The following is a 14542-nucleotide window of genomic DNA, read 5'->3' as shown; positions in this document are numbered from 1 at the left end:
AGAGGTTTCTACCAACCCAAACTTAACATGTGGCTCCACTTATTGTCTAATGTGGTACTATCAGGGTAATGGAGAAAAATAATCATGATCATGAGATTTAGAATGTTTAATTAAGGTCACAAAGTACATTTTAGAGCAAATAGTTTTACTTCACTTAAACTATACTATCACCTCTTATCTTTTTCAAATACAGTACATTTTGCACAATTATTTACATTGGAAAAAGCAATGCTTGAATTACAGTATATTTTCTGGTGAATTTAATTGGATGACAAATGAATTGATACTAGAGGTTTAAATTGCATGCAAACATTGATTCAAAAGGGAGGTAGGCCTACTGAATAGTCAACAGTTAACATCAAATTGAGGGGGAACTTCTAATGTTTTGGGCTCAAGATCATCATTAATCTCTGGGTATTCCTTAACCCTTTTTACCAGAATTATGTGAGTGAGTGTTTGCAAATGATCTAAGATCATTCACCATGTAGTCACACATAGCTTAGGCGTTGCAACGCAGAAAATTAAAGTTTAAGGTAAATTTACATATTTTACTGGACTCTAAAACAAAGAAAGTGTTTAAGGCAGTTGGACCTCGAAGACAGAAGGTCTTTCTGCAGTAATATTAAACATTATCAGTGAGGATAACAGTGTACAGTATCTTTAGCCTATATTCATTGTTGAAATCCTATGAGAAGATAGAGTCCTAATGTAAAACATAAAGAGAAAAACCAAAATGCATTTATGACTTTCTGAAATTATAACTTTAGGAAGATTGAACTTGTCTTTAATTGTACAGTATATTTGATATTCATTTCACAAATTTCTCTCCATCAATGAAACTATATAAGTATCCAACTAAAGTGCTCTCCTTGTTAAAACATCTGAACATGATTAAACAACTGAACAGATCAGGAGGCAATGAATTTAATAGGTTTAGTGTACAGAAGTCTGACCATATGTACGTATGTGTGCATGTTTGCACTCATATATCCGTGTGTGTGTGTGTGTGTGTGTGTGTGTGTGTGTGTCTCACACTCAGGTCCTGGCGTAGAGCATGGCAACAGTCATAGTCGCTACCACGGCAACTGCATGAGGCACCCAGACGATCCATCCACTCTGAAATAGGAAGTGACACAAACTGAAACACTGACCTCTGCACCGTCTGACAGGCTGCTCTAGCCCTTTAACAGCACCTGATTGACCAAAGCCGTCATGGAATGCACAGAGAACAATGACGGTTAAAAGCAACATGTTCACGTAGAGCAAGACAAGACAAAAATCAGCCCAGAGAAAGAGAGATTCATTAGATATTAATGATCTAGGCAAGAGGAGAAGATGTCATATTAGAAATGTTAGTTCTGTCATGGGGAGACATCGTATTTTCCTCAGTATTTCAGAGGAACGATAGAGACTTGAGATTTGTTTCATGCAGTGTGCTGACAGAGACAAACAATGCGAGATGTAGGCCGGGTTGACTGGACAGGAGTACGGTGTACCTTTCTACCACAATGCGCCGAAGCACCAATACAGCAAAGCCAGGATAAGGCCGATGAGTATGGCTTGGACAGGCAGCAATAGGGAGGTCTACAGGAGGGAAGGGATATAAAGACATCGTTGGGAATGGGCGAGTTTGACCCCAGGAGAGCGGGTCAACTCAGTGTATTAAACATTAGAAACACCTGCTCTTTCCATGACATTGACTGACCAGGTGAATCCAGTTTTATTTTTACATTTAACCTTTATTTAACTAGGCAAGTCAGTTTAGAACCAATTGTTATTTACTATGACGGCCTACTCCGGCCAAACCCGGACGACGCAGGGCCAATTGTGCGCCGCCCTATAGGACTCCCAATCACGACCGGATGTGATACAGCCTGGATTCAAACATGGTACTGTGGTGATGCTTCTTGCACTGAGATGCAGTGCCTTAGACCGCTGCGCCACTCAGGAAAGCTTAAAGCTATGATCCCTTATTAATGTCAATTGTTAAATCCATTTCAATCAGTGTATTTTAAATGGGAGGATTTTTAAGCCTGGAGACAATTGAGACATGGATTGTGTATGTGTGCCATTTAGAGGTTGAATGGGCAAGACAAAAGATTTAAGTGCCTTTGAACGGGGTATGGTAGTAGGTGCCAGGTGCACCGTTTTAAGTGTGTCAAAAACTGAAACGCTGCTGGGTTTTTCACACTCAACAGTTTCTCATGTGTATCAAGAATGGTCCCCCACCCAAAGGACATCAGCCAACTTGACAACTGTGGGAAGCATTGGAGTCAACATAGACCAACATCCCTGTGGAACGCTTTTAATACCTTGTAGAGTCCATGTCCTGACGAATTTAGGCTGTTCTGAGAGCAAAAGGGGATGCAACTCAATATCAGGAAGGTGTTCCTAATATTTTGTACACTCAGCGTATATTGATATTGGTACATAAAATACACAACACAATATGTATCTGACCATATTCTAACATACTACAAGCGTGTCCAAGCGTGTCTAAGTCTAGAAGCAATAATGAAGGGACAAGCGGGTTGGGAGGAGGGAGGGAGCAGTTGTGGTGTGATTAGAAATGCTCTGGTGAACACCTGTTGTATCCTGTGCACGTGGCAAAAAAACGGAAACTTTTCAACTTGAAACTCAAAGGAAGGGGTAGCCTGCTACTGGTGCTGCTTGAAGTCAATTTTATCTTAACTCATCTCAACATTTGAATTCAACTTAGAGATACTCTCAACTTCAACCCAACATTTCCAAAACATATATATTTACAGTATGCATGTTGAAGATGATTCATGCAATATTCCTCCCTCTTCTTAGTCGCAGTATATTTCTTTAAGTCTTGATAGTGGATAACTCACTTTGTTTCCTTTCTCCCGCAGCATTTTCAGGTCAGCTTTACACTCCTCAAGCTCATCCGTGATCGCCTGCTTTTCCTGTTCGGTCCTCTCAAACTTCTCCTTCAGGTCTGACAGCTCGGTCTGCGTCTCTTCGTACTGAAAATAGAGAGGTTATAAATATTACAGGGCATTCATAAAACATGCATAGTTTGAGCAACCGTAAGGCTTCTGTTTCAAATGGAATAAAATGGTGGTTGTAAAAGTCCAGGCCCTCATCTAATACTTTGAACAAATACTTCCTTCCTCCCTTCCATGAAGTGACCACTGGGCTAACAAGATAGGATTGTGATCATTATGGGTTCCATTATACACTTAAGCAATAAGGCCCAAGGGGGTGTGGTATATGGCCAATATACCATGGCTAAGGGCTGTTCTTATGCACGACGCAAAGCAGAGTGCCTGGACACAGCCCTTAGCCGTGGTATATTGGCCATATACCACAAACCCCTGAGGTGCCTTATTGCTATTATAAACTGGTTACCAAGGTAATTAGAGCAGGAAAAACAAATGTTTTGTCATACCCATGGTATACGGTCTGATATACCACAGCTGTCAGCCAATCAACATTCAGGTTTCAAATCACCCAGTTTATAATGTAGCTTTCATAGCCTATCCAGTCATGTCAGATCATAGATCACTTCATGGAAGGGAGGAAGACAGCATGCATGTGCCCACCTCTCTCTGCAGGTCCTTGGTGCGGCCGTCTGACTGGTCCAGCTGGCTCTGAAGTTTGGTGTTGTCCTGCTGGTGTCGCTCCTGCTGGACCTCCAGCCTCTTCTCCATCTCCCCCTGAGAGAGCTCCAGGGCCTTCAGAATGCTGCCCAGCTCAGCACTCTGGACACGCGAGCTGGGGGAGAGAGAGGGGGAAAGAGAGATGAAGAAGAGAGAGAGAGAGAGGAGAAAGATAGCGAGAGACAGAGGTTCAGGAACAGTGTTACTGTCAATGAATGATTTGTAGACCAATGTATTCTAATTGTGACCCTTTCAATGTCAAATGTATTGGTCTGTTAATGAGAGTGTGTATATATATACAGTGGGGAGAACAAGTATTTGATACACTGCCGATTTTGCAGGTTTTCCTACTTACAAAGCATGTAGAGGTCTGTAATTTTATCATAGGTACACTTCAACTGTGAGAGACGGAATCTAAAACAAAAATCTTAGAAAATCACATTGTATGATTTTTAAGTAAATAATTTGCATTTTATTGCATAAGTATTTGATACATCAGAAAAGCAGAACTTAATATTTGGTACAGAAACCTTTGTTTGCAATTACAGAGATCATACGTTTCCTGTAGTTCTTGACCAGGTTTGCACACACTGCAGCGGGGATTTTGGCCCACTCCTCCATACAGACCTTCAGGTTTCGGGGCTGTCGCTGGGCAATACGGACTTTCAGCTCCCTCCAAAAATGTTCTACTGGGTTCAGGTCTGGAGACTAGCTAGGCCACTCCAGGACCTTGAGATGCTTCTTACGGAGCCACTCCTTAGTTGCCCTGGCTGTGTGTTTCGGGTCGTTGTCATGCTGGAAGACCCAGCCACTACCCATATTCAATGCTCTTACTGAGGGAAGGAGGTTGTTGGCCAAGATCTCGCGATACATGGCCCCATCCATCCTCCCCTTAATACGGTGCAGTCGTCCTGTCCCTTTTGCAGAAAAGCATCCCCAAAGAATGATGTTTCCACCTCCATGCTTCACGGTTGGGATGGTGTTCTTGAGGTTGTGCTCATCCTTCTTCCTCCAAACACGGCGAGTGGAGTTTAGACCAAAAAGCTCTATTTTTGTCTCATCAGACCACATGACCTTCTCCCATTCCTCCTCTGGATCATCCAGATGGTCATTGGCAAACTTCAGACGGGCCTGGACATGCGCTGGCTTGAGCAGGGGGACCTTGCGTGCGCTGCAGGGTTTTAATCCATGACGTCGTAGTGTGTTACTAATGGTTTACTTTGAGACTGTGGTCCCAGCTCTCTTCAGGTCATTGACCAGGTCCTGACGTGTAGTTCTGGGCTGATCCCTCACCTTCCTCATGATCATTGATGCCCCACGAGGTGAGATGTTGCATGGAGCCCCAGACCGAGGGTGATTGACCGTCATCTTGAACTTCTTCCATTTTCTAATAATTGCACCAACAGTTGTTGCCTTCTCACCAAGCTGCTTGCCTATTGTCCTGTAGCCCATCCCAGCCTTGTGCAGGTCTACAATTTTATCCCTGATGTCCTTACATAGCTCTCTGGTCTTGGCCATTGTGGAGAGGTTGGAGTCTGTTTGATTGAGTGTGTGGACAGGTGTCTTTTACACAGGTAACGAGTTCAAACAGGTGCAGTTAATACAGGTAATGTGTGGAGAACAGGAGGGCTTCTTATTAAAGAAAAACTAACAGGTCTGTGAGAGCCGGAATTCTTACTGGTTGGTAGGTGATCAAATACTTATGTCATGCAATAAAATGCAAATGAATTACTAAAAAAAATCCTACAATGTCATTTTCTGGATTTTTCTTTTAGATTCCGTCTCTCACAGTTGAAGTGTACCTATGATAAAAAATGACAGACCTCTACATGCTTTGTAAGTAGGAAAACCTGCAAAATCGGCAGTGTATCAAATACTTGTTCTCCCCACTGTATATACATATATGTCTGTGTATGTCGGTGTGTGCACAAAAAAAAGAATGAAGGATAAATGGGCATTAGAGTAAGGGAGAGTTTGAGAGTGGCAGAGACAGGCGTGCAAATACTGGGACCATTTTTGAGTTGAGTTGAGCAACATCAAATCTGTGTAGGATGTTTAGGCACAGATACTCTTGCCAGTTGTGTTTCAGACTACAGACTGACCTGGCCAAATCCTTCTCTAGCTCCTTTTGCTTCTTCAGCATGGCCTCTTTCTCTGAGCGCATGACAGCACTCTCATTCTGTAGGTTCCCCTTCTCCTTCTGGTGAGCCCTGAGCAGTTCCTCCTTCTCTGCCCTGAGGGCAGCACTCTCCTTCTGGTGTGTATTCAGCACTTCCTGTTTCTCCAAGCGCAGGGATGACACCTCCCTCTGGAGGCTGGTGCACTCCCTCTGCATAGACTCCATTTCACCTGCTGTAGAAAACCATAGAGATGCTCAGACATGGCATTATATCACAGCCTGGGTGATAGTCTGTTTCTGCTTCAGCCAACTCCTTGATACTTTAAGTAAAACTATTTAGTCAGTCTATTCGGGGCTGGTTAGCTGCCCAAACTAAATTGATGTGGATATACTTTCACATGGATGCAACTTTGTGTACAAATGGTTTATAAATCACATAAATAACACTCATTATTACAGATAAACATTGTGTGTACAGAATATCAATATTTGTTATGTATTTTCTATGCACTGTATATGTAGCACCTTGCAGTGGTGGAAAAAGTACCCAATTGTCATACTTGAGTAAAAGTAAAGATACCTTAATAGAAAATTACTAAAGTAAAAAGTGAAAGACACCCAGTAAAACCCTACTTGAGTAAAAGTAAAAAAGTATTTGGTTTTAAATATACTTTACATATCAAAAGTAAATGTAATTGCTAAAATATTCCAAAGTATCAAAAGTAAAAGTATAAATAATTTCAAATTCCTTATATTAAGCAAACCAAATGGCACGATTTTCTGGAGAGCCAGGGGCACACTCCAACACTGAGACATAAAAAAAGCATGTGTTTAATGAGTCCGCCAGATTAGATGCAGTTGGGATGGCCAGGGATTTTCTCTTTAAGTGCGTGAATTAGACAATTTCTGTCCTGCTAAGCATTCAAAATGTAACAAGTACTTGTGGGTGTCAGGGAAAATGTATGGAATAAAAAGTACATTATTTTCTTCAGGAATGTAGTGAAGTAAAAGTAAGCCATCAAAAATATCAATAGTAAATTAAAGTACACATACCCCAAAAAACGACTTAAGTAGTACTTCAAAGTATTTTTACTTAAGAACTTTACACCACTGGTACCTTGTGACTCGGCAGCCTTCTGCCACTGCTTGCTCTGCTGCTGTAGGTCACCTTGCAGGCCGTTAATCTCACGCTCGTACTTGCTGGCTGTCTCTCGCCACTTCTCCATATCCTTGGAGACGGTTGCTAGGTTACCCTGGACCGTAGAGACCTCCCGCTTCCAATCGGCGGTGGCAGCATCAAGGGTGCGACGCAGCGTCTTCACTTCTTCTCGGGATCTGTGCAGTTCATCTTGTGAACTCAGGGAGGCGCTGTCTTTCTGTTCTCTAAGGACCCCCAGCTCGTCCTGTAGCTGTCGCAGCTGGCCTGCTCTCACAGAAGACAGTGGACAATTTTTAAGAATGAGAAGAGTTATATCAGGGCCGGTCCTTGCTGTTCTGCCCCAGCAAAATATATTTTCCATGTTTAAAATACATTGAAATCAGGTACATTTTCTGTTGACATTTTACATTTTTTGTCATTTTGCAGACTGTCTAAGAGTGACTTACAGGAGCAGTTAGGGTTAAGTGCCCTGCTCAAAGGCACATCAACAGATTTTCACCTACTCAGCTCAAGGATTCAAACCAGCAACCTTTCAGTTACTGGCCCAATGCTCTTAACCGCTAGGCTACCTGCCACCCATGAACTATTGCTTGCTCTAGTGGTTACCCTCAACAGCTCAGGAAACCTGGGCACATGGAAAAGGCTAATACTAACGTCAACACTTGCTACAGTGGTCCCTAACAGTAAGTCAGGCCTGGAGTGCCACCCCAGTATCCATGCCCCCGTCTCTGGCCAGGCAGAACCCAGCCATTGTGTCCGAAGGGCTGGGTGGGTCTGCCTTGGGGTCTGAAGCCATAGTGAGGAGGATGTGGAGGGCCGTTATATCCTTTACCGGGCCCCATCTTCTTCTGCTTGGGCACTGGAGGACGCCACAAAGGAGCAGCTGGGTAGATCACCTGGTATGTGTGGCAATTTCCCTGAGGCCACTATCCTCATCTGAGGATGAACCGGAGTGGTAGTCAGACGTCACCCTCTCCACAGCGCTGGTCACCTTCTTAGTCACATCCTCATCACTATCACTGTTCTGAATGAAAGCGATTTTCCAGACGTTGAAATGAAGCTCATTTTTGGTTCTGAATGAAAGTTTAAAATATGTAATTTATAGACGTCTATGTTTGGGCCAAATCAAGGCTGGTCCAGTTCGGACAAAATCTGAACCAAACATAGACATCTTTGGATGTGGAAATCAAGGCCAGTCCAGAACTGCACCAACAAAAGACATCCAAAAGGCGGTGAAGCTCTCTCTATCTCACAGGACTGAACCAACAACACAACTACACAAACTTTAACCACATATACAGTAGCCTAGATTCATGAACAGTCACGCATATAAACAAAAACCCAGCTCTACCCACACACATTCCTACACATTTCTCACACACCCCAAAAGTAATTCTAGTAAGGAAGATCCAAGGCAACTTCAAACACACACACACTTTGGTCTATAGCTACCGTGTAGGAGTTTCAACTGTTTTGCAGACTCGTCAGCTTGCTGCTTGTTGGCTCTCCTCTCCTCCTCCAGGAGACCTATAATGTATGACACAAATAATACAATAAGTTAACTATGAACATTCACTGCTGCAGCTGTTGTGAAGGTGTGTATGCTTGTGCCTGTTCTTTTAACTTTATACAGTATTGGGTAATGACTGTAAGTCGCTTTGGATAAAAGCGTCTGATAAATGGCATATATTACTATTATATTATAATCCACTGTTGTGTGAGTGTCATTCCCAAAGCTTTTCCATTACCTTGCAGTTCCATGCATTTCAGTTTTCCTGTGTTGGAGAGCTCCTGGGCCTCACGAAGCTCCTCGTTCAGATGCTTGATGACTTTCTCTGAGTCACTTGTTCCCGTGTTGGATCGGTTCATCTCATCTGGGAAAGGAATGGAGGTAAATACAGTGTTCAGCAGAGGACAGACCAACATGACAGGGTGGAGACTTACAGTGCACACGGAAAGTATTCAGACCCCGAGACATTTCCCTATTTTTTTACGTTACAGCTTTCTTCTAAAATTGATAAAATAATTTCCCCCCTCATTAATCTACACACAATACCCCATAATGACAAATACCCCATTTTTTGCAAATCTATAAAATATAAAAAACTGAACTATTACATTTACATAAGTATTCAGACCCTTTACTCAGTACTTTGTTGAAGCACCTTTGGCAGGGATTACAGCCTTCTTGGGTATGATTCTACAAGCTTGGCACACATGTATTTGGGGAGTTTCTCCAATTCTTCTCTGCAGATCCTCTCAAGCTCTTTCAGGTTGGATGGGGAGCGTCGCTGCACAGCTATTTTCAGGTCTCTCCAGAGATGTTAGATCAGGTTCAAGTCCGGGCTCTGTCTGTGCCACTCAAGGACATTCAGATACTTGTCCCGAAGCCACTCCTGCATTGTCTTGGCTGTGTGCTTAGGGTCGTTACCCATTCACCCCAGTCTGAGATCCTTAGCGCTCTGGAGCTGGTTTTCATCAAGAATTTCGCAGTACTTTGCTTCGTTCATCTTCCCCTCGATCCTGACTAATCTGCCAGCCCCTGCTACTGAAAAACATCCCCACAGCATGATGCTGCCACCACCATGCTTCACCGTACAGTTGGTGCCAGGTTTCCTCCAGACGTGACGCTTGGCTTTCAGGCCAATCTTGGTTTCAAGCTTGGTTTCATCAGACCAGAGTATCTTGTTTCTCATGGTCTGAGAGTCTTTAGGTGCCTTTTGGCAAACCCCAAGCGGGCTGTCATGTGCATTTTACTAAGGAGTGGCTTCCGTCTGGCCTTCTGGAAGGTTGTCCTTCTGGAAGGTTCTCCCATCTCCACAGAGGAACTCTGGACCTCTGTCAGAGTGACCATTGGGTTCTTGGTCACGTCCGTGATCATGGCCCTTCTCCTCCGATTGTTCAGTTTGGCCTGGGGGCCAGCTCTAGAAAGAGTCTTGGTGGTTCCAAACTTCTTCCATTTAAGAATGATGAAGGCCACTGTGTTCTTGGACCTTCAATGCTGCAGAAATGTTTTGATACCCTTCCCCACATCTGTGCCTCTACACAATCCTATCTCGGAGCTCTACAAACAATTCCTTCAACCTCATGGCTTGATTTTTGCTCTGACATGCACTGTGGGACCTTATATAGACAGGTGTACGCCTTTCCAAATCATGTCCAATCAATTGAATTTACCACAGGTGAACTCCAATCAAGTTGTAGAAACATCTCAAGGATGATCAATGGAAACAGGATCAGTGGTGGATAAAGTACCCAATTGTCATACTTGAGTAAAAGTAAAGATACCTTAAAAGAAAATGACTCAAGTAAAAGTGGAAGTCACCCAGTAAAATACAACTTGAGTAAAAGTCTAAAAGTATTTGGTTTTAAATGTACTTAAGTATCAAAAGTAAATGTAATCGCTAAAATATACTTAAGTATCAAAAGTAAAAGTAAAAGTATAAATCATTTCAAATTCCTTAAATTAAGCAAACCAGATGGCACAATTTTCTATATTTTTTTAATTAACAGATAGCCAGGGGCACACTTCAACACTCAGACATCATTTACAAATGAAGCATTTGTGTTTAGTGAGTCTGCCAGATCAGAGGCAGTAGGGATGACACGGGATGTTCTCTTGATAAGTGCGTGCATTAGACAATTTTCCTGTCCTGCTAAGCATTCAAAATGTAACTAGTACTTTTGGGTGTCAGGGAAAATGTAAGGAGTAAGAAGTACATTATTTTGTTTAGGAATGTAGTGGAGTAAAAGTAAAAGTCGTCAAAAATATAAATAGTAAAGTAAAGTACAGATACCCCCAAAAACTACTTAGTACTTTAAAGTATTTTTACTTAAGTACTTTACACCACTGAACAGGATGCACCTGAGCTCAATTTTGAGTCTCATAGCAAAGGGTCTGAATACTTACACTAAGGCCTTTCTGTTTTTAATATTTTATAAATGTGCAAAAATTTCAAAAGCCTGTTTTTGCTGTTTTGCCCGATTTATTCCATTTTAGAATAAGGCTATAGTCAAGGGGTCTGAATACTTTCCCAATCCACTGTATCTACAGTAGGGGCAAAAGAGGACAAATATTCTCATAAAATTATAAATGACTGACATTAGCCACATGTGGTCTGGTACTTTCTATGACCCTCGTTAGGCCTTTGCGAGATTCCAAAGCTAATGTCAAACTTGACTGAATGTCTGACTCTCTGGACTATTTTGCCTCCCCACTTCCGGCCAACAGATTACATTTAGCCATGGATGAAATGTGAGATAATTTCCCAAGATAACCAAAAATTTGACTATTACATAAACTAATTACATCCCAAAAATAGAATAATTAATAATGTCATCTGAACTCATGTATTGGGGTCCCCTTATATTAGCGGGCACTTATAGTAGTCAAGCCCTTTGATGTACCCTCAAAGTAATCACATTTCTCACAGTTTCAAAGCAATGACCTCTACTGACTATGGTTTCATAGGTCGAAAAGATGACCCGTAGAGAAAGCAACGCATAACTCTCTCTCAAAATAGACGGAATAAAGCCCAGCTAAAACTCTTCTTCTAATCTGCCAGGGCTGTAAAAAGAGACGACCTCATCCTAGATCAAGCATTTGGCAGAGGCCAAAACAAGACGCCATAACAGATGGAGCCTGTGCACCATAAATGGAGATATCAGAGGGCTATGACATCACTGTGGCAGACACTGTATCAGTGCAGAAACTAACAATATGGGTGTTTCAGATTACATACATGCACACACAACCTCTCACACTCGCTAGCTCATTTAAATACACATGTGCAAACGTTACTGTGGAATATTAGCTTTGACATCAAACCAGAGAACTAATCAGAGATGTTAGTTATGCTAATAAATGTCCATAAACAAAGCAGTGTTTAGAGTCTGCTGGAGGCTGGTGGTGCACCCCCCCCCCCCCCCCCCCCCTGTTCAGGCACATGACCTCCCACTGTGTGTGAAGACAGGGAGGAATGCTCTGGCCTCTATCTGAGAGAGTGCATGTGTGTGTTTGTGTGTGTGTGCATGTGTGTGCATGTCTGTAAATGGCTGAATGAGCATAAGAACGTGTGTAGGTGTGTGTATGGATGTTTGCGCGGAGCATATGTCAGGAGCTGAGTGAGTTTCGCTGTGTGTGTTTCTCTGAGGAAATGGATTCTTCGTGAGGAGCTGAGTGAGGTTAAATGTGTCAGTGTCTGTGAGAGAGCGATAGAAACAGAGATAGAAAGCAAGAGAGAGGGAGAGAGAGAAAGCAAGAGAGAGAGAAAGCAAGATAGAGAGAGAGAAAGCAAGAGAGGGAGAGAGATAGAGAGGCTGTGTGTGTGAGAGAATGTGTCTGATAGTAACAGGATGTGTTAGAGCAGGGGTGTCAAACATATGGCCTGTGGGCCCAAAAAAATACAAATAAAAAACTATATTTAATTTAAAATAACTAAAACCAAATTGAAACTGTGTACAAATTATAATGGACCTACCATACCGTTTTCTGACTGTGTTCAGCTCGCTATGCAAATTCTGACCGCGAGGAAATATAACCAATTTTCAGTGCGGCCCTCCGGATCTCGTTAAAAACCGAACACGGCCCCCGGAATGTATTTTTTTGTTGACATCCCTATGTTAAAGGTTTATCTGTCACTGACACATCATGGTTGGCCATTCATTCTTGGGATATTTGGTGTCATCAAATGATGCCGGATGAAAAAACACAACTATGGAATATTCCTTTCTACGTCTAAAAATATTTCTCAGACTTGCTGGTTCATCGACCATTACGTTCCCTCATAGGCACCACAGAATGAATGTAATGAGAATCCTTCTAACCCTTTTTCTATTTTTACATCTCATCATGCTGAAGGCTATAGCCGTTATGCTCCATCCACCCTAATGTCTAAGCCCGCTACCATTGTGGCAGCCATTCAAAACTGAGTCAGAGGCTTCATGATTCCCTGATCGGTACTGTATTTGTACACATTAACACTCACAAAGAAATCTTCTGGTCTAGGCCTGATGCTTTGGATTACAGCTACATAATGTACTGCAGGTGTAATGATTCCTATGTTATAAGGGTAACTTCATATTATAAAGCTCTGATGAGATTTACACTATAAACTGGGAAAAAAGATAGCCCTAAAGTCAAATGTGTTATTGTTGTTATGGTGAATAGCCAATGTGTTCTGTATAGCCTATGTGACTAGTGGCATTACTAATTAATTGATCATGCACAATTGATTCACTCACAGACATGCATCAGAAACATACACAAGGTACTCGTGTCCTCTCTCAAATGTTATTCTCTTGTTAGAATTGGTTGTCAATCCCGTCAACCTAAATGTTAATACTGTCATTTAACAGTCATTTGAGTTGATCCCTAATGTATTAAAGGCTCCTTAAGATTACGGTTTGATTCCACTTGAAACCAGAGAACTGTGGCCCTAAACACAATGCCTTTTATAGCAATGTGAGCTCTTAAATGTCCTGTTTCCACACCCAGTCTTTCCTTTACAAAGTCTCTCTCTCTTTGACCCTTTCCTCCTCACTCGGCAACGAGGTCCGGGATGACTTGCACAAGTCAGTAATAGAATAGGAGGTGACTGGTTAGAGACATCAGAACTGATCTAACAGATCCCGGTCAGTTATTATAATCTGTCCAATTACATGTAATAAGAATAAAGAGAAGGTCTCACTCACCTTTAATGAGTGAGACCTTCATGGGTTCTTTCAGCTCCTGGTGATCCATTTGCTTATCTGCAAAAAAGGATACATTATCATTCCATATGAGTACAGTGACTTTGCAAACAGTTCGGGGTGAGAGATGAGCTAACTTGAGAATAAAATATTGACAAGATATCATAGCAGAAGAAGAAATCAATAACATAACATATGAAGCACAAGACTGAAAAATGTAATTGAATGTGAAATGAATGTGCATACAACATACATTGAGGACTTTATGAAGATATGTTGTATTACAATTCTATGAAAGGAATTAAAAATGAAAGGATAATAATTGAAAATAATAAAGCCTATATAAGTACATTACATTTCAAAACATATAATAATGTGATATTACCTCAGGTCAGGTGTTCTCTGCTATTATCAGTGCTGGGGCTACAGCAGTCCCTGGCATGAAGAATTCTTTCCAACTATCTGATTTTTCAGATGCGAAATGGAATAGTCCATCTGAAGAGGGGGACATCAAATGCAATAACAAAGACTATCCATCAGACTGCCAAGCTATTTTCCAAGGCATGTTAGGAAAAGAACCACTGGTACAGTAAAAATGACTGGTTGATTACCTTGAGGGTAGTCAAAATCTAATGATAGAGGTCATCCAGATCAAAACAATAATTGTCACAAATAGTCCCCCCTCTTCATGGTGGAGGGTCCCAGTCTTTCCACACTAGGTCATGAATCTGACTAGGGCATCTCGGAAGCTGCAGCTGCATACTGAAACAGAGGGAGGTTTTGTTCAGGGAATGAGCTGCTCCCAGGCCAGTTGGTACTGATGTAGAAATGGGGGCTTAGCCTAACAATAGGACCTTCCAATGTGAGATTGTGTGAGAGTGGGTAGTGTGTGAGTGTATGAGTTTCTGAGTGTGTGTGTGTATGTGTGTCTGTGTGTGTGTGCCCTTG

General features: G+C 42.0%; 1 protein-coding gene across 2 annotated transcripts; it reads right to left on the bottom strand.

Annotated features, from left to right (window-relative positions):
• Positions 1-91: 91 nt before the first annotated feature.
• slmapb (sarcolemma associated protein b) lies at positions 92-14109 on the bottom strand. Of its 2 annotated transcripts, XM_014134900.3 has the most exons (10): positions 13980-14109; positions 13598-13654; positions 8653-8778; positions 8357-8431; positions 6863-7168; positions 5729-5978; positions 3570-3741; positions 2856-2990; positions 1497-1584; positions 909-1116 (listed from the first exon to the last, which is right to left on the bottom strand). In XM_014134900.3, the coding sequence occupies exons 2-9, from the start codon at positions 13644-13646 to the stop codon at positions 1501-1503; spliced, it is 1197 nt and encodes a 398-aa protein (XP_013990375.1). In that variant the 5' UTR covers positions 13647-13654; positions 13980-14109; the 3' UTR covers positions 909-1116; positions 1497-1500. The 2 variants fall into 2 exon arrangements, with proteins under 2 accessions (XP_013990376.1, XP_013990375.1); XM_014134901.3 differs by lacking the exon at positions 1497-1584 and having other exon boundaries at positions 92-1116.
• Positions 14110-14542: the final 433 nt, after the last annotated feature.

The sequence above is a fragment of the Salmo salar genome, chromosome 13 (genome assembly GCF_965601325.2).
Source record: "Salmo salar chromosome 13, fSalSal1, whole genome shotgun sequence".
NCBI classification, from domain to species: domain Eukaryota; kingdom Metazoa; phylum Chordata; class Actinopteri; order Salmoniformes; family Salmonidae; genus Salmo; species Salmo salar.
Note: the sequence above shows the minus strand (reverse complement) of the source record. Positions and strands in the feature narration are given on the sequence as shown.